The 20,151-nt window shown below is 34.8% G+C and overlaps 1 protein-coding gene across 1 annotated transcript in view; it reads left to right on the forward strand.

The window, feature by feature from the left end:
- Positions 1–20,151, forward strand: part of LOC134726618 (uncharacterized) — a 204,289-nt gene that overhangs the window by 135,228 nt on the left and 48,910 nt on the right. Inside the window, exons 120-132 of the mRNA XM_063591029.1 lie at positions 6,523–6,769; positions 6,971–7,142; positions 7,587–7,830; positions 8,415–8,532; positions 9,031–9,209; positions 9,691–9,850; positions 10,342–10,539; positions 11,871–12,107; positions 12,759–12,918; positions 13,102–13,337; positions 14,220–14,350; positions 18,693–18,846; positions 19,760–19,981. Coding sequence (XP_063447099.1) covers positions 6,523–6,769; positions 6,971–7,142; positions 7,587–7,830; positions 8,415–8,532; positions 9,031–9,209; positions 9,691–9,850; positions 10,342–10,539; positions 11,871–12,107; positions 12,759–12,918; positions 13,102–13,337; positions 14,220–14,350; positions 18,693–18,846; positions 19,760–19,981 — 2,458 coding nt within the window. The remainder of the gene's footprint in view (positions 1–6,522; positions 6,770–6,970; positions 7,143–7,586; positions 7,831–8,414; positions 8,533–9,030; positions 9,210–9,690; positions 9,851–10,341; positions 10,540–11,870; positions 12,108–12,758; positions 12,919–13,101; positions 13,338–14,219; positions 14,351–18,692; positions 18,847–19,759; positions 19,982–20,151) is intronic.

Consider the following 20,151-nt stretch of genomic DNA (forward strand, 5'->3'; position numbering starts at 1 on the left):
CGTCGTATTATATTAAGAACGATCTCAATGTAAACAGAGGAGTGTGTACGGAAAGGAGTCATGCCCTCTGACCCAAGGGAACTTCAATAATTAAAGAGTAAGAAATGGGGTTCCTCCTAAACTGGTCCGCCGTTCTATATATAGCTTCGCACTGAAGGTCAGTGTAGCGATAAGTGAACACAATATGATAGGGGTCCAGTTTAGGGTTCCTCCTAAAATTACGGTAATAAGATACGGAAGCAAGTTAACTCGTACCACGGCATTGGAACCAAAAAAGTTAACTTGTACTACTGGGAAGTCGTAACAATCAGAAAAATATATAAAAAATATGATGTTTTATGGATTTCTGTTTGTAAACTTAATAGAAATAAAGTTGAATTACTTGAATTTTACACAGGAGTTAAATGAAAACTTAGACAAAAATAAAGAATGTTTTAAAGCATTAATGTTTTAACTGATCTTTCAAACTAGAACATAGGCGGATCCCCCCCCCCCCTTTTTTTTTGTGGAAAAAATTTGGTTGATAAAAAAGGGATCATTGAAGCATGACTGGTGCGGGCCCTCTCTTAGGTCAGTCAGCGGGCTCCCCCTTAGGAAAAGTTCTGAATCCGCCACTGTAGAACTTAATCCAGAGGAAAGTTAAAACATTGCTTTAACTGTAACTTATTAAAATTGAACATGTTGAATATGTATATATCCAATTTAAGTTCATTAAAGATGTAATCCATGATCACAAATTGAATGCTATGTTTACAATTGTTGAAAGCCATGTGCTTTTTTTGCAGGGAAAATCCGGACCCCCTTAACAGGAATCAGTTAAATTTCATTGTTACATTTATTTATAGACAGTAAAAATAATTTTGGCAATCATTTTGACTAACTGTTAAGATTTTATTATTCATGAAAAATTTTCTTCGGGTGAAACTGTATATACCTTAATTATCTACATCTGCCACAGTATTTTCTATCCAATATACAAGGAACATAAGCTACAAATTGGTCATTGTACTTTCAAATTATATACATTTTACAGACTTAAGAGGTATTGGGTGAAAGTAACGTATATCATGTATATTCATCATTTAACACCATTTGAATGCATTTAAATAAGTTGGTACAAGTTAGCAATGGTACGAGTTTTTTTTTTTTTTTAATGGTACGAGTTTACAATAGTACAGGATAACTATATATAATTTGATAAAACACACAATAAGTACATAGCTCATACACTTGTAACGAGGATTGGCTATTCTTTAAGTTGAGTGACTATTCAGATTGTTACATTTTGCATGTGCAGTTGAATTAGTTTAGAGAATTTATACTATCCAGCTGTACCAGGGTTACCGGCCAAAAATGCTTGAGACTCGCGCATGTTCATGCTTTTTTTGCAACAGTATTCTTGGATCTATTTCTTTCCTCTTTGATCTTTTGAATTTTGGCCAAATCTCATGCATTTGTTTAATGAAAATTTGGCAGAACTGCTATGCATGTGTCAATGAAAACTATGGCAATCGTATCCCTCATTTTTTTTCATTCTTGTTCACATTAGGATTATTCTAACGTTCATTTATGCACATTTAAAGATAGAAAAAATTTCAGCTCTAAATACAGCACATTTCAGTCAGTATGTAGCTAATGGTAATATCTTTGGTTAGCTTGCTTGTTAGCTGAACCGTGAAGTCATTGTTAGGTAAGGTAAACTTCCCTCCTTTAATAATAGACTAGCCCAACAGATAAAAAAATTATCTCTCTGTAGGACTAAGCTACTTTAAAAGGAGGGAAGTTTACCTTGCCTAACAATGACTTCACGGTTCAGCTAACAAGCAAGCTAACCAAAGATATTACCATAAGCTACATACTGACTGAAATGTGCTGTAAAAATATTTTGCAACTAAATAATTATCTGTCAGATTTGGTGTAAACAAAAAAAAAAGACAGTGTAATAGATAACCTGCAAGCATAGTCTATTTCTATAAAATCAAGCAGATTTTTATACCCCCGCTTTAAAAAAGTGGGGGTATACTGTTTTACCTCTGTCTGTCAGTTCGTCCGTCAGTCCGTCAGTCCGTCCCATGAAACCTTCGTCACATTTTTCTCAGGAACTACAATACAAGGATTTCTGAAATTTGGTTTTAGGGTTCATCTAAGTCAGCTATACCGTGTGATGCGTTTTCAGATTGATCACTTGACAACTTCCTGTTTACCGAACACTTGTATGATTTTATAGCCAAGTTGAAAATTTTCGTCACATTTTTCTCAGGAACTACAATACAAGGTTTTCTGAAATTTGGTTTCAGGGTTTATCTAAGTCAGCTATACTGTGTGATGCGTTTTTAGATTGATCACTTGACAACTTCCTGTTTACCGAACACTTGTATGATTTTACACATGATAACCAAGTTGAAAATTTTCGTCACATTTTTCTCAGGAACTACAATACAAGGATTTCTGAAATTTGGTTTCAGGGTTTATCTAAGTTAGCTATACCGTGTGATGCGTTTTCAGATTGATCACTTGACAACTTCCTGTTTACCGAACACTTGTATGATTTTACACATGATAGCCAAGTTGAAAATGTTCGTCACATTTTTCTCAGGAACTACAATACAAGGATTTCTGAAATTTGGTTTCAGGGTTTATCTAAGTCAGCTATACCGTGTGATGCGTTTTCAGATTGATCACTTGACAACTTCCTGTTTACCGAACACTTGTGTGATTTTACACATGATAGCCAAGTTGAAAATTTTCGTCACATTTTTCTCAGGAACTACAATACAAGGATTTCTGAAATTTGGTTTCAGGATTTATATTAGTCAGCTATACCGTGTGATGCGTTTTCAGATTCATCACTCGACAACTTCCTGTTTACCGAACACTTGCATATTTTTACACTATTAATATTATCCACTTGCTGCGGGGGAATCATCAGTGAGCAGTAGCTCGCAGTTTCACTTGTTTTTTAGCTCACCTGGCCCGAAGGGCCAAGTGAGCTTTTCCCATCACTTTGCGTCCGTCGTCCGTCGTCGTTGTTAACTTTTACAAAAATCTTCTCCTCTGAAACTACTGGGCCAAATTGAACCAAACTTGGCCACAATCATCATTGGGGTATCTAGTTTAAAAAATGTGTGGCGTGACCCGGTCAACCAACCAAGATGGCTGCCACTGCTAAAAATAGAACTTAGGGGTAAACTGCAGTTTTTGGCTTATAACTCAAAAACCAAAGCATTTAGAGGAAATCTGACATGGGGTAAAAATGTTTATCAGGTCAAGATCTATCTGCCCTGAAATTTTCAGATGAATCGGTCAACCCGTTGTTGGGTTGCTGCCCCTGAATTGGTAATTTTGTGGAAATTTTGCAGTTTTTGGTTATTATCTTGAATATTATTATAGATAGAGATAAACTGTAAACAGCAATAATGTTTAATAAAGTAGGATTTACAAATAAGTCAACATGACCGAAATGGTCAGTTGACCCGTTTAGGAGTTATTGCCCTTTATAGTCAATTTTTAACCATTTTTTGTAAATCTTAGTTATCTTTTACTAAAATTTTCTCCTCTGAAACTACTGGGCCAAATTGAACCAAACTTGGCCACAATCATCATTGGGGTATCTAGTTTAAAAAATGTGTGGCCTGACCCGGTCAACCAACCAAGATGGCCGCCACGGCTAAAAATAGAACATAGGGGTAAACTGCAGTTTTTGGCTTATAACTCAAAAACCAAAGCATTTAGAGGAAATCTGACATGGAGTAAAAATGTGTATCAGGTCAAGATCGATCTGCCCTGAAATTTTCAGATGAATCGGTCAACCCGTTGTTGGGTTGCTGCCCCTGAATTGGTAATTTTGTGGAAATTTTGCAGTTTTTGGTTATTATCTTGAATATTATTATAGATAGAGATAAACTGTAAACAGCAATAATGTTTAATAAAGTAGGATTTACAAATAAGTCAACATGACTGAAATGGTCAGTTGACCCGTTTAGGAGTTATTGCCCTTTATAGTCAATTTTTAACCATTTTTCGTAAATCTTAGTTATCTTTTACAAAAATCTTCTTCTCTGAAACTACTGGGCCAAATTGAACCAAACTTGGCCACAATCATCATTGGGGTATCTAGTTTAAAAAATGTGTGGCGTGACCCGGTCATCCAACCAAGATGGCCGCCACGGCAAAAAATAGAACATAGGGGTAAAATGCAGTTTTTGGCTTATAACTCAAAAACCAAAGCATTTAGAGGAAATCTGACGTGGGTAAAAATGTTTATCAGGTCAAGATCTATCTGCCCTGAAATTTTCAGATGAATCGGTCAACCCGTTGTTGGGTTGCTGCCCCTGAATTGGTAATTTTGTGGAAATTTTGCAGTTTTTGGTTATTATCTTGAATATTATTATAGATAGAGATAAACTGTAAACAGCAATAATGTTTAGTAAAGTAGGATTTACAAATAAGTCAACATGACCGAAATGGTCAGTTGACCCGTTTAGGAGTTATTGCCCTTTATAGTCAATTTTTAACCATTTTTCGTAAATCTTAGTTATCTTTTACAAAAATCTTCTCCTCTGAAACTACTGGGCCAAATTGAACCAAACTTGGCCACAATCATCATTGGGGTATCTAGTTTAAAAAATGTGTGGCGTGACCCGGTCATCCAACCAAGATGGCCGCCACGGCAAAAAATAGAACATAGGGGTAAAATGCAGTTTTTGGCTTATAACTCAAAAACCAAAGCATTAAGAGGAAATCTGACATGGGTAAAAATGTTTATCAGGTCAAGATCTATCTGCCCTGAAATTTTCAGATGAATCGGTCAACCCGTTGTTGGGTTGCTGCCCCTGAATTGGTAATTTTGTGGAAATTTTGCAGTTTTTGGTTATTATCTTGAATATTATTATAGATAGAGATAAACTGTAAACAGCAATAATGTTTAATAAAGTAGGATTTACAAATAAGTCAACATGACCGAAATGGTCAGTTGACCCGTTTAGGAGTTATTGCCCTTTATAGTCAATTTTTAACCATTTTTCGTAAATCTTAGTTATCTTTAACAAAAATCTTCTCCTCTGAAACTACTGGGTCAAATTAATCCAGACTTGGCAATCATCATCTTTGGGGTATCTTGTTTTAAAAATGTGTCCGGTGACCCAACTATCAAATCAAGATGGCCGCCACAGCTAAAAATAGAACATAGGGGTAAAATGCAGTTTTTGGCTTATAACTCAAAAACCAAAGCATTTAGAGCAAATCCAACACGGGGTAAAATTATTAATCAGATCAAGATCTATCTGCCCTATAATTTTCAGATGAATCTGACAACCCATTGTTGGGTTGCTGCCCCTGAATCTGTAATTTTAAGGAAATTTTGCTGTTTTTGGTTATTATCTTAAATTTTATTATAGATAGAGATAAACTGTAAACAGCAATTATGTTCAGCAAAGTAAGATTTACAAATAAGTCAACATGACCGAAATTGTCAATTGACCCCCTAAGGAGTTATTGTCCTTTATAGTCAATTTTTAACAATTTTCATAAAATTTGTAAATTTTTATTTACATTTTCCACTGAAACTACTGGGCCAAGTTCATTATAGATAGACATAAATGTAAGCAGCAAGACTAGTAAAGTAAGATTTACAAACACATCACCATCACCAAAACACAATTTTGTCATGAATCCATCTGCTTCCTTTGTTTAATATTCACATAGACCAAGGTGAGCGACACAGGCTCTTTGGAGCCTCTAGTTTTATATCTGAAAAAAAACTACCATGTAAAAGAATATACAATAAGAAGGCCTAAAATAAACCTAATAATTCAACTTTCACATATTTTGAACAATTAAATCAAGATGCACAAAGTTGAAGTATTGGTCAGAATATAGGGTTCTTATGTACTAAACAACATCACAATAACAATAAAATGGCCTTAATTTTGGACAATGTAAATGGCATGAAGCCAAATTTATCAACTTCTATTGTATGAATGGGCTAAACTGACCTTTCAATTCTCAAGGCTAAATAAGTATTTTATAGGCTAAATACAAACTTACCTTTCAAGGTAGAATTGTAATCTGAGCGATACTGGTGTTTCTCAAGTCACCATAAAGCACTTTTATGGAAGCAGTCAATTTGTTCAAAACTTTTAAAACTTACTTGTAACATTTATTAGTACCAGACAGAATTCAAACGACTTTCAACAAGCTATCCCATTAATAATTCTTTCATCATGGAAGTTTAATTTTTTAAGTCATCGTCATGTTTTCACATATTGATAAAGTATACAGGTTGACTTGAAAAAAAAGTCTGTTTCAAACTTTGAACTAAAAAGAGTATATTTACAACTAATCCCTATTTGAAAATATGTTCCCCTTGAACTTTTGACGTCATACAACAATCACTTTTCCATTTAGGTGTCAAAATATTTTCCATAATGATGTCAACATTTTGCAGGAACTTTTGTAATGTCCAGTAATGGCGGACAAATAGTGACAAGGTTAATTGAATGGAAGACTTTTATTCTTTTATAGCTTTGCTCTAATTGGAGACATTTCTATGACCAAGAATCAGGGATATCAATGTATATGGTGGGAGTTAGTTCTGAGAGAAATATCAATAACACAGATATAGCTAATACAACAGAAATAGATAGACAAACCCATACGACCTGTGTCTCTGTCAACAAAGACTTAGAACATGGCAAGACATATTACACCATTGTCTGGGCTTATAATGGTGGAATAGCTCAACAGAAAGTGGCTGCTATATCTGATGGAGGTATGAGTCAACAAATAAAAGAAAAAATAATTTGACCTAGCTTTTATTGATGCCATATATTTTTGTTTTGTGTAAGTATAAAGTGTTTTGGTTTTTCTAAAAAAAAAAAATCATTAAAAGATTAACTAAAGAAATCAAGAAAAACACAAGTTCCTTTCAAAATAGGAAAACATTTGGTATCTTAATACTGTTTTATTTTAGTAACTGTTGATTTAACCGAGCCAGAATCCGGAGAAGTTATTGATGGGGTTCAGGCAGGGTTTATAGATCTTCAGTTTTCACCAAGTACGGCTAAAGTTGGGGCCCAGTGGAAAGATTACCATGATCCAGAATCTGGTATACAACAGTATGGTGTACAGGTGGAGGTTTCAAAGTAAGTTGCCTACATTAATGCATGTTATTTGGTCTCTGCCAATGGCAATCATACCATATCTTTTTATTTTCACATACATGTTGAGTTTTAGGAGAGAGAGTATTGCAACAGAAATCTAATTAAAAAAATACAAATTTTTATTTTGCTTAGCTTCCCAAAGTCATTATTTTGACCCATACAGTGCTGTAAAACGATTTGTCAGGCATCAAACAGTCATTTTTCAGTTTCCATTAGGGTCATATTGGTTAAAATTTTACTGTGATTCGTCAAAATATCCTTATTGTGATTCATTAGAGGTCTCAAATAATTACCAAAAAAGAAAGTGTACATTTTGTCGTCATACACCAAAAATTACAGGTAACGTCATTTGGCAAGAATTTTTACAGTTATTGTCATGAAGGTACCCCCATTACGACCCTCATCCATGTTACACTTTTTTTTAAGTAACAACACCAAAGACTTTGAAGTAGTTAGAGAATGGGTTACTTTCCCAAAGGAAACTGTCAGTATAGAATGGGTGAACTTTCACCTTCATCACAAGGACCATGTCAAGGTCAAGTTAAAAACCACAAATGCTGCCTTGAACTCAATTATCAATGAGACAAGTGGATTCGTTGTTGACCTGACACCAGCTGATCTTGTAAGCTTGGGAGATGGACCTGTGCTGAAAGAAGATAAAACATTTCAGGTTTGTATTAGATTTTGTTTTAAATATTAAACTGGACACTGTAATTTAAAAATAATATTGGAACTTAGTAGATAGTCAAACTGATTCTTTACCTATTCATTCCAAATGTCATCTCTTGACATTATGTGCTGGTCATGTGAACCATCTTACTTCGGGGTTAAATGTCAGCTATTTTAAATCTTTCTTTTGAATCCTTCAGCTTTGCAATTTTTACATTTAAAATTATTTTGAAGTATACTTTTAAAGTTAGATAACCATAAACTGTTCTACAATGTAACTTGTCTAATCCAACATACTGGGGGACCAGAAGAAAATGTCGGATAAAGCAGGAAGTTGGAATACTCAAGTTTTTTCTGCAAAGATAGGCATATTTTAGGACCATGAATGTTGGCATACTCAGGTGTCAGATTAGGCAGGTTACACTGTACAACTAAGATCCATAATGATATACATAAAAGCAAATGTATACCTATAATTAACCAGGAGACTTTTATTAAAGGTGTACTTTATAAAACAAGACTTTTTACTTTTGCATGGAACTTTTACTTCTTTTAGCAAGGTACATGTATTTGACATTTTTTCAGTCTGATGTGACAAGTCTGTCCAGTAACTTTGAGTTTATAGATGAAGAATCTGGTTTGGATCATTACAAAATTCAGATATATCAACATCATGAAGGTGTGAGATCCCAAGTTATACCAGGTATGTAAAAACTACATGTAAAAAAGAAGATGTGGTATGATTGCCAATGAAACAACTCTTCACAAGAGACCAAATGACACAGACATTAACAACTATAGGTACAATAAAAAGAATGAAAAACAACTATGTGACACAGCAACAAACGACAACCTCTGAATTACAGGCTCCGTAGATGGGACAAGCACATACATACAGAATGTGGCGAGGTTAAGTATGTTAGCAGTATCTCAACCCTCCCTGTTATCTAGGACAGTGGTGTAACAGTACAACATACGACAGTATAAAAATCACCTATTTAAGGTATCAACGACATCAAGATGCAATATCCAAAGGATTTATCCATTTCCTGCACAGAAGCACTTTTAATTTATAACTCATTTATAGCAAGTTTTGTTAACACATTTAATTTTTCAAAAAGAAAGATAGTAAGAAGAAATTGTAAATAGAAAAATAAAAAGATATATTGCCATTATTTACATATTTTGTATCATGTTTTAGCAATTTATGGTGAATGGTTAAATCTTGGGACTGATGTCAGTATAAACCATTACACACAGACAGGTTTGTCTTTACACCAGGGTGGAGTCTACAGTATGAGGGTGGGAGCTGTTAACAAGGCAGGATTTGTAGCAGCATTTGAGACTGATGGTGTTGTCATAGATACTACTCCACCTGTTGTAAGTATCAAAAGCTCTGGTCATTACATCAATTTGAAATATCTATCTTTTTAAAATTATATGACAAAATACAGATTTCAAGGTTTTTCTGAACATAGACAAAGAATAGTGTGAGTGGGTCAAAGTTTCCTATGGACACATATTCTTGAATAAAACAAGTATATATCAGGAACATATCTTTGTCAAGAGTTGTACAGATCATGCATGCAGCCAACCAAAATGGTTACCAAACAGGATATTCTTTTTATATTTGACCTCTTCAAAACATGTAGAAAATTTTCTTTTTATAAAACAAATGATCATTACAATGTATTGACAATGGACATTATACAAACAATAATCAAACAATCAATTAAAACAGGTAATGATGAAATGATGAAATTCATTTTTTGCATAAAGGTCCCATGTAAGCTATTGACCTGTGAACTTTGATTTACCAATCTGTATGAATACTTAAAATGACAATTATTGATTTTTCTAGATGCACTGGCTTCATGTAGGAAGCTTAGCAGGCAGAATAGAAACAGTTATAGATGGACATGTGTGGCAAGCTGATACCACTGGGATCAAGGCAGCTTGGGGAGCAGATGATCATCAGTCAGGCATTACAAAGTTTAAAGTAGCAGTAGGAACAACTCATGGTTAGTGTTCATTGTATAAAACCAATCACCTCTTTAATTTGGTGGTAGTATTCTCACCTCCTTAGGTTCATGCCAAGCTAGGTCAGATGAAAGACTTGAAAAACTCTATTTGCTGCTTCTGCCCTAAGCTTGCTACATTTCAGAGTAAAGCAAAATCTGCTATGCTTGAGGTCAAAATAATGTGTTTGGGTAGGTACCATGTGAATACCGATCTGTCTTTCTGTGTAAGACTAGTAAACTTCAGAGTTTATATTTATATCACAATCCATCATAATTATGACCATCCCTCCTTGAAAATTAAGCCTACTTCAACAGTCGTACTAAGTAAGGCTTATAAGTATAGTACTTCCTAGGAAATTCACTGTTTGCATATGGCTTTCATATTCTATTCCCATATTTTCTAGAAGAATAAAAATATGTATAACTTTTCCTGACCTGATATTGGAATTTACTTCAACTATCATAAAACAGAAAAATGCTTATGTATTCAGGTGGCACAGATATCCTGTCTTGGACAGTTTTTGGAAAAGAGAATGATATCTACATACCTGACATTACACTACAGCTAACAGACTTGATAACTTACACACCGGTGTATTATGTCAGTGTGAAGGCAGAGAATGGAGCAGGACAGGAGAGCAATCCTGTCACATCTACACCTATTGTTGTGGTAGATGAAGACAAGCCAGGTATGTATGACAGGGATACAGTGTCAGGACAGGAGAGTAATCCTGTCACATCTACAACTGTTGTTGTGGTAGATGAAGACAAGCCAGGTATGTATGACAGGAATACAGTGTTGGGAAGTCAGGAGAGTAATCCTGTCACATCTACACCTATTGTTGTGGTAGATGAAGACAAACCAGGTATGTATGACAGGGTTACAGTTTCAGGACAGGAGAGTAATCCTGTCACATCTACACCTATTGTTGTGGTAGATGAAGACAAACCAGGTATGTATGACAGGAATACAGTGTCAGGACAGGAGAGTAATAGTAATCCTGTCACATCTACACCTATTGTTGTGGTAGATGAAGACAAACCAGGTATGTATGACAGGGTTACAGTTTCAGGACAGGAGAGTAGTCCTGTCACATCTACACCTATTGTTGTGGTAGATGAAGACAAACCAGGTATGTATGACAGGGTTACAGTTTCAGGACAGGAGAGTAGTCCTGTCACATCTACACCTATTGTTGTGGTAGATGAAGACAAACCAGGTATGTATGACAGGGTTACAGTTTCAGGACAGGAGAGTAGTCCTGTCACATCTACACCTATTGTTGTGGTAGATGTAGACAAGCCAGGTATGTATGACAGGGTTACAGTTTCAGGACAGGAGAGTAATCCTGTCACATCTACATCTATTTTTGTGGTAGATGAAGACAAACCAGGTATGTATGACAGGAATACAGTGTTAGGACAGGAGAGCAATCCTGTCACATCTACACCTATTGTTGTGGTGGATGAAGACAAACCAGGTAGGAGGCTTTAAGCATAAATCTTGGAACAGAATATGTTTTTTCTCATCACTTGGCATCCATCCTCCTTTGTCGTCTGTTATCTTTTACAAAAATACAGAAATTAATGAACCAAACTTAGCCTAAATCATCCTTAGGGTATCTTGTTTTTAAAATTGTATTAGATGACACCGATACAGGCTACCATAAATGATGGCCACTCCGGTTAAAAATAGAACATAGGGGTGTAAAGAGATGGGAATGCAGTTTGGCTTATATCTCTGAAATTTTAAGCATTTAGAGCAAATTTGACCCAAAAAAAATTCAGACAACCTGTTGTTGTGTTGCCACCCCTGAGTTGGTAATTTTAAGTAAATTTTGCAGTTTTTGGTCATTATCTGGATTATTATCAAAGATATAGATAAAATTTTAAGTAAATTTTGCAGTTTTTGGTCATTATCTGGATTATTATCAAAGATATAGATAAAAGGTAAACCACAAAAATGTTCAGCACAGTAAGCAATATACATTTGTTAATTTTTTCAATATCTCTATAACAGGTTTGGTGATAGATGGAGCTGAGGGCACTGATGGTAATACCTTAGTTCTAAATGAAGATATAGATTATCAGTTAGACTTTTCTACTACAACACTACAGTTCAATGGTTTTGAGAGTCATTTACATGGAGTTGTGGATTATGAATGGGCAGTAGGTACAACTCCTGGTGGAGAAGACGTTATGTCCTACACTACACATGGACTAGTTCATTCAGAAGAGTCAGAGGTTGTTGGCAATGGTATGTGTAAGAATATGTTACCTTAATTATTCACATTCTTTCTCTCTTACAATGTATTAAAAACAAAGAAGAAAAAGAGCTGTTTGGGAATATTTTTTTAAAATAAGCTATTGGTATGGATATTGACTTAGTTGTCAGTAAATTAAAACCGCGCTAAATATTATTGTTATACACATATGCACAGTTCTACAATTTGACAATACCTATATCTTTGCATTATAAAAGGTCTTTTGTTTCTTTTACAGTTAATTATGTCTTTACACTAAATCTGAATGTTGGATGTTTACTGATTGATATTTTTAGTCTTAGATACATGATTTTTATGCCCCTTTATGGTCATTTTTGGTTTGTGCATCTGTCCGTCCATCCATTTGTCTGTCCCGCTTCAGATTAAAGTTTTTGGTCAAGTTGTTTTTGATGAAGTTAAAGTCCAACCAATTTGAAACTTAGTACACATGTTCCTTATGATATGATCTTTATTATTTAAATGCCAAATTAGAGATTTTCCCGCATTCTCACGGTCCACTGGACATAAAAAAATGATAGTGCAGATGGGGCATCCTTGTTCTGGGAACTCTTTCTTGTTTATAAAGTTCAAAGTTTGAGAAAACTTTGTTATAACTGATTACCTTGGTTTATATTACTTATCAGGAATATCCAGTTCTGGTTTTGCCCAAGCCAATGTACAACTTAAACCAGAGATAAAATATTACTCCAGTGTTCGTGCTGTTACCAATGATGGCAATGTTTTAGAGGCTGTTTCTGATGGATTCACTGTAGACACTTCACCGCCTGTGGTTACACTAGACAGGTAATGTATATTAGATAGTAAAATTATTTATCCTTTTGTTTTTAAAAACCAGTGCCTTTTATTACTAGTGTGATTGCTATTTTTACATCATTTTATAATATATTCTTTGATTTGCCTTTTACAATGATATTTTTTTCCCCATTGTTGTTTTTATTATCAAATTTATCTGAAACCAATTTACAGACTCACAGATAGAGATGCCTCTGAAATAGAAGGTGGGGCCAGTATTTATCAGAAAACAGTGGATTCCTTGTCAGCCCTGTGGCATTATAGTGATGAAGAGAGTGGCATACAGAGAGCTTGGTTCAGTGTAGGGACCTATCCTTTTGGAGGAGATGTGGCTCCGGTTACAGAAGTTAATATTACACCAAATCAACAAAGTTCACTTCCATTGTCTACTGTAGTTGCAGATATTTCCGGTAAATGATTTTATGCATGATATATTTGCTACTGGACATTAAACAACAATCATTCATTAAACTTAATTGCTACAAAAAAGAGAGAATTTTGGAAAATTTTCTTTTTAAAGTATGGCTTATAAAGATTTGAGAAATAATCATCTTCCCAAATGTATTTTATACAAAACATTAAAAGTTAATTACTACTATTTATTTGATAGCACATTATAAATGCTTGGCTCTTATCACTTGTCATCTGTTTTATGTTATTATCTACATTTTCTTTTGTAAAAAAATAAATCCCCTCTAATCCTACAAACTCAATTAAAGGATTCTTGGCTGAAATCATCCTTAAATAAAGTACTATTCTTTTTTTATGTTGCCTTTTATTTAGAAAATAATAATAGATAGAGAGCAATTTTAAATAGCAAAATTTATCAGCAATTTAACATCTACAAATAAAGAAACATAGCTGAAATAATCAATCTGAATCAACACCTCACCATTTAAAAGTGCTCTCTTTCAATTACAGTTTTCAATTTAATAAACAAAACCACAAAAAATGGTAAAAAAAACATTATTTAAGGGCAATAATGTTTCTTTGAAGCGCAGTCCAATAACATTTTCACCCAATTGCTTATTCATAATCTTCACTTTCTGAAGAAAAAAAATATTTTGAATGTTCCGTTGTTCAATTAAACTTTTCAATAATAGTGAACTGTAAACCCAAAAAATAGATCAGAAACAATGAGAATTGGAGTCATCTAAAATTATATTCTAGTTTATAATGTGACCATTGTTGGAGATGCACATAGATTCAGGTGAGAAGCACAAGCACAGAAGAGCCTTTTGTTTTGCTCTTAGGTTACTTGTACTTACATATACAATTTATACTATTTATAGGAAAGCCCAACATAATATCAGTGTATGCAGAAAACAAGGCTGGATCCATCAGTAAAATGACATTTAATTCAGTGATTATTGATACATCAGTACCAAATCAGGGAGTTGTCACCTGTCCAGAATATGTAGGGGTAAGTAACATTGTAATCAATTGGTACATCATAATAAGAGAATTGTTTCTATACTGATTTGGTAAGGGTAGGTAGCATATTATTCAATTAATAAGAGAGTAGTCACCTGTCCCGATTAGGTTAAGTCAGGTAGTATTGTAATCAATAGATATATTAGAATTATGGAGTAGTCACCTTTCCTGATTGGGTAGATTCTAAAAAAACTACCCGTTTTCTTTCGATTTCCCTTACTTTGAGAATCATTAGTATTGCTTGAATTTGGAAGCAATTTTTATGCATAATTAAACAAACTGAGATTGCTGTTTGGGTTCAGCTAAGGCTCCGTGTTGAAGACCGTACTTTGACTTATAATTACTACCAACAAATACATTGTGACCGCTGATTTTTTCTTCTCAATAAAATGGCTTAATATGACCCGTTTTCCTTACTTTAAGACTCATTAGTAATGCTTGAACCTGTAAGCAATATTTATGCAAAAAAAAGACTGAGATTGCTGTTCGGGATGTGATTAGGCTCTGTGTTGAAGACCGTACTTAAACCTTTAATTGTAAACTTCAAATACACTGTGACTTGGATGGATAGTAACAGTCATCTCATTGGAACTCATACCACATCTTCTTATATTCAAATCCTTGATAAAAACATACAATTTTGGTTTTTGAAAATGTTTTATTTGAATTTAATCAGCGGTAAATGCAAGGTGAATCTTCCTGTTTCCTGATAAATCCCATCTTCTAAGTACTGATTCAGCTCTAACTTGCCCTACAGCGTCATTCCGGTGAACATGCAGCAATGCTAATCCACATAGCCGATCTTCCGTCATTGTTGCTCTGCACCATGTCTTCAACCGTCGGAGAACAGAGAAAGATCTCTCGCACGAACACGAGCCGACCGGCAGTGTAAGTAGCAACTTTAATACCAAATGGATATTTGGATATAACTCATGGTCAGCATACAAAATTGCACCTGTTAGCGTCGTTACTAACGACAAGTTGTCTCTATGACATTTAGCCACCCATCTATGAACTTCTTGCCCAAAATCATTTGGGTATGGCAAGTCAACCGAGTATTCTTGTTTCATTGAAGTGACCACCTCTTCTTTTATTTTTCCTACAAGCGCTGGCACAAGGTAGTTTCCATAGAAAATTGCCTTCAGCTCTTCCGGGAATCTCGAATCCAAATGTGAAATGATATGATCAATAAACGGTAGAAAGTAGTTAACACGAAAATGCTCTTCGATGCTTTCGACTGGAGCATTTGCTCTGTGCCTTTGCCGTTGCGTGCTTCTTGGTTTTGTTGGTACCACATCATTTTCAGTTGCGATTGATGCGCTCCTCTCGTAAATATCGTGAAACTTAGCATCGGAATCCGACCTTATTCCTTGAAATATTACCAGAAGATCTCTAGCCTCCTGATGAGCTTTTACTAGATCACAAGCCTCAGACTGAAGCAGAATGGACAACGGTCTGATATAGCCTAGGGTGTATTGTAACATTACTGTTACAAGGATGAAATCAAATTTAAGTAGCACTGCATGATATGAAGAAGCATCGGCTGCGGCCTGACCTTTAGAATTTGACTGTACATTTTCAAGCACATTTAGGAGAGACTTATAGTGAGCCAAAAGTCAAGACAATGTGTCTACCCTAGACGTCCATCTAGTCTCTGATAGTTTCGGGATCGTGGTCTGTCTCATTGCAGCTTCAAACAGGGCATCTTCATTGTCATAGAGTAAATCGAAATCTTTGTTTCCTTGTTTGACCTCTTTCATTGAAATGGCTTTCCGTTTGCTCACGCCACATATGAACCATGTTATCTTACCAAGTATGGTTAGTGCATTTCTAGCTTCAACAACTTTATTACAAGTGTTGACTATCACCAAATTAAGACGATGTGAATTGCAATGTACGAAATATTTCGCCTCCGGCCATGCATCTTGAATTCTTTTCTGAACTCCAGATATCGCACCAGTCATTGTAGCACAGCCATCATAGCCCTGTCCCCTCAACTTCGTCAAGTCAAAACCCCATTCCTGTCCAAGATTGTGCAAAACTGCATCACAAAGGGTTTCTGCGTCAGTTCTCTCAACTTCTACAAACCCTAAAAAATCTTCATTAACCTCATACCGATCTCTCTCCTTACTGACGTATCTTACACAAATCGAAAGCTGTGCTTTTTCCGCAACATCTTTAGTCTCGTCGACCATGACACTGAAAAATTCAGACTCTCCACAACGATCTCTGATAGTATCACGGATTTCTAGTTCACATAAATGAATAAATTCGTTCTGAACTTTTGGGGATAAATATTTGTGCTGTGAAGTCGACAAATGTAACTTCAGGACATCATCGAAATTTGCCTTCCAGTCAATAAAGTATTGGAAATTACCGTCTTCTTTTCCTTCATCTTTTAGCCAATTACCACGAAATGCAATGTTCATATGTCCTAATCTGATAACTACATCGATTATTGACATTAAGCAAGCTCGGTTTCTCTGAACTTTTTCTTGGTACGCTTTACTGATGCTCTCTGTGACTGGGATACTCTTTCCTTTGACTGTCATCAAAAACATTTCACTTTTTTCTTGGGACAATTGATGTCTTTGAGATTTTGAATGTTTTTCTAGTGCGCCTCGTTTGTCTCCTGTGGCATTTTTCCAATCTCTAAAGCCAATAGTTACGAACTCTGGATGTGTTTCTGATACGGCAACCGGAAACGCAATACAGCAGGCACAGAATACACTGGCATTTGAAGGCGAATAACGTAACCATGGACGTTTTTCTTCCCATTTAAGGTTATACCTTCTGCCCTTGTCGTTCACAGGATATTCGGACTTCTTGTCCGGTTCCCATTTATGCCCCAAAATTTGTTTGCGTTCGTTTTCTGAAAGAGTTCTGTCGATGAATTTTATTGGATCTTCTTGATGGTGAAACAGCAAGGAAATGACTGAACCAGATGATGTAGATGGAGTGTTCGTTAATATTGAAGTTAAAGGAGCCTCAGATAAAGAAGGTTGGATGGGTTCTTCTGAGTCTTCGCGGCTACATGTAGTTTTACCGAAAAACGTTTCTAATTTAGACTGTTTAAACGACATTACTGCAAACAAAAAAATATTATCTGTATAGAGAAATTTTTGTTAGAAATCAAACTGGTAAGTTAAAAAAACCCATAAAAAGCAAGATCATAGAACGCAAGATATTTTTTGAAGACCTTTAATTGCAATATTGTTGAAAGCTAACTACATGGTTAACTACATTTGGCATTTACCATAAAGTTCTCGTGTGATCGAAAGAGGTACTGTCTGACTAGACACAAAAACAAATATGATCCAACAGCCCAGAACGAATTGTAACGTGTAACCAGGCGTTTATATCTAAAACGATTGACAGAACGTTCCAGTAAATACTTGGATCCAAGTTGTCCACAAACAACAAGTCAATACCAAAAACTATAACTATCTATGCTATGTACAATGAACCAAAATATCCCCACAATTCTTGCCGATACAAAGTAACAATGAACAATAAAACAATTATATATATACAAATATAATTATAACACAGCCTGTCCTCCTAATAAAACAATCTGTCCTATACGACAGTGCGGGCTGGTACAGTGTGAAACTGTTACTACCAGACAGTGCAGGCTGGTATAACTTGCCCTCTGAGTAGGACAGGCTATTTAATGACAGGCTGTTCTGAATGAAATGTTTATAATATATATACAGTTCGCTGACTCTAGTCTGGTAGATTTTGTCTCTTTGAAACATTTGAATCTTGTTTATCATAAGTATGGCAGGTGTAATCATTGGTTAATCTGGTATGTGTTTGACTTACCTTAACAAGTATTTTTTAAACTGCAACTTTTCCCCAGGAATTATCAAGAAGTCAAGATAATAATTAAACCAACACCGGTTCACTTTCCATCAAATCTCCAGAAAATTACAGATTTATCACGTATCATGGTAACACTGTTAAAAACTGTAACCTTGTGTAGTTTTAACATATATACATTCAAGTTCTTCGTGTACATATTATCAATTTTTCATTTTATTACTTAAAAAAAAAAAATTTGTCTGAAAAATTTAGGGGAGGCAGTTGCCTCGCCTGCCTCATCAGTAGTTACGGCCCTGACAGGCTTTTAAAAGTATGAAGAAGCCAGAAAATCACATGAATATACATTTGAAGGCCCCCTTGAAGGTTTCTTAGGACTATAAGAGCCATCTTTCACACAAAAACTCCTGGACATTTTGAAAAGTTGGCAGGTATGATTTTCTGGTAAGTGACACTGTAATTGATTCTTTATCTGTGAATAGAATTAAAATTTAAAGTTTTAATTTCAGGCTAAGGTTCCAGTAAAGTGTACCTGGACTGGTTTTCAGGATAATGAAAGCCCAATAGAGAAGTTTCTTATATCACTTGGTTCTCAAGAAGGGTTTTCTGACATATTCAGCAACAGAAAAGTTGATGGAAATACATTCAGTTATACAATAAATGGTGTGTAAATTATGATAAATTTAGTATTAAAGCATGTTATGAAGAAAAATAACAAAACAAAACTTGCTATAAATAATAAATGTTAAACTTAACTGTTACTATTTACATGGTGTTTATGGGAAGGTGTTTAGATTATAAAATATTTGCATTTTCTATTTAAAAAAGGTTAAAGCTGGTGGACTTTTTTAGTCAGGCTTTTAAAATCACGTTGACTGAGGCCTTACAATATGTTGTCAGAAGGGTGATGCAGGTCAAGGAATTTTGTAATAAGTGAAGAATCCACACTATGATTTCTGATAATAAAGACTAAATCATTTGAAGCCTATGAAGTTAGTTGTCTTGAAATTTTTATATTTTTATGATTATTGCAGTTAAATCTTTATCAGGCAGTAAATATTTGTACCTGTCCTAAGTCAGGAATCTGATGGACAGTGGTTGTCCTCTATTTATGTAGTTGATACGTGTTTCTCGTTTCTCATTTTTATATAGATTAGACTGTTGGTTTCCGAGTTTGAATGGTTTTACACTAGACACTTTATAGCTTGCTGTTCAGTGTGACCCAATGCTCCATGTTGAAGGACATACCTTGACCCATAATGGTTTACTTTTAAAAAAATTTACTTAGATTGAGAGTTATCTTATTAGCACTCATACCATATCTTCTTATATCTTAGTAATGTTTTATTTTGAAAACTTTCTATTATTCCAAGGGAATTAAAAATAAAAACGGTTAAAGAATATGCAAAATCTGTTACAAATGTTAAGAGTCTTATCAAATATTTAATTAATTCATCAATATTTACATGAAATTTCTTGTTATTACATTTGCATTAAACCATCTTAAAATTTTGTAAGCATAGAGGTCGTAAGAAAATCTTAAGATGTGGCATAAGACAGAAATTGTTTTATATAGATGCAGATGAGTTGATGACACATGAGAAGTCTTACTATGTTACTATCACTGCTGTTAACACTGTGGGACTACAGTCGTACAGTTTTTCTGGACCTGTTGCCATAGATACCACACCTCCTATCTCTGGTAAAGTGATTGACCTTCATACGACCTACAGAATGGATGTGACTGACAATGCAGCTACAGTACAGATGAATGCTAAAGCTTGTACAACTGATGAAGGTAATACAGAGAAACATACTGATTAGTTTGACATTTAAATTTTAAAATGCATTATAAGTATTAGTTACCTTTATATTTTCATTCTGATCAATGAAGTCAAATAGATTTGAGTCATATTTTTTATGTAAGAGTCACAGAGGCAAAACTTTGGTATGCTGTTCCTGGCATCC

Source organism: Mytilus trossulus, chromosome 7, assembly GCF_036588685.1.
Source record: "Mytilus trossulus isolate FHL-02 chromosome 7, PNRI_Mtr1.1.1.hap1, whole genome shotgun sequence".
Lineage (NCBI taxonomy): Eukaryota > Metazoa > Mollusca > Bivalvia > Mytilida > Mytilidae > Mytilus > Mytilus trossulus.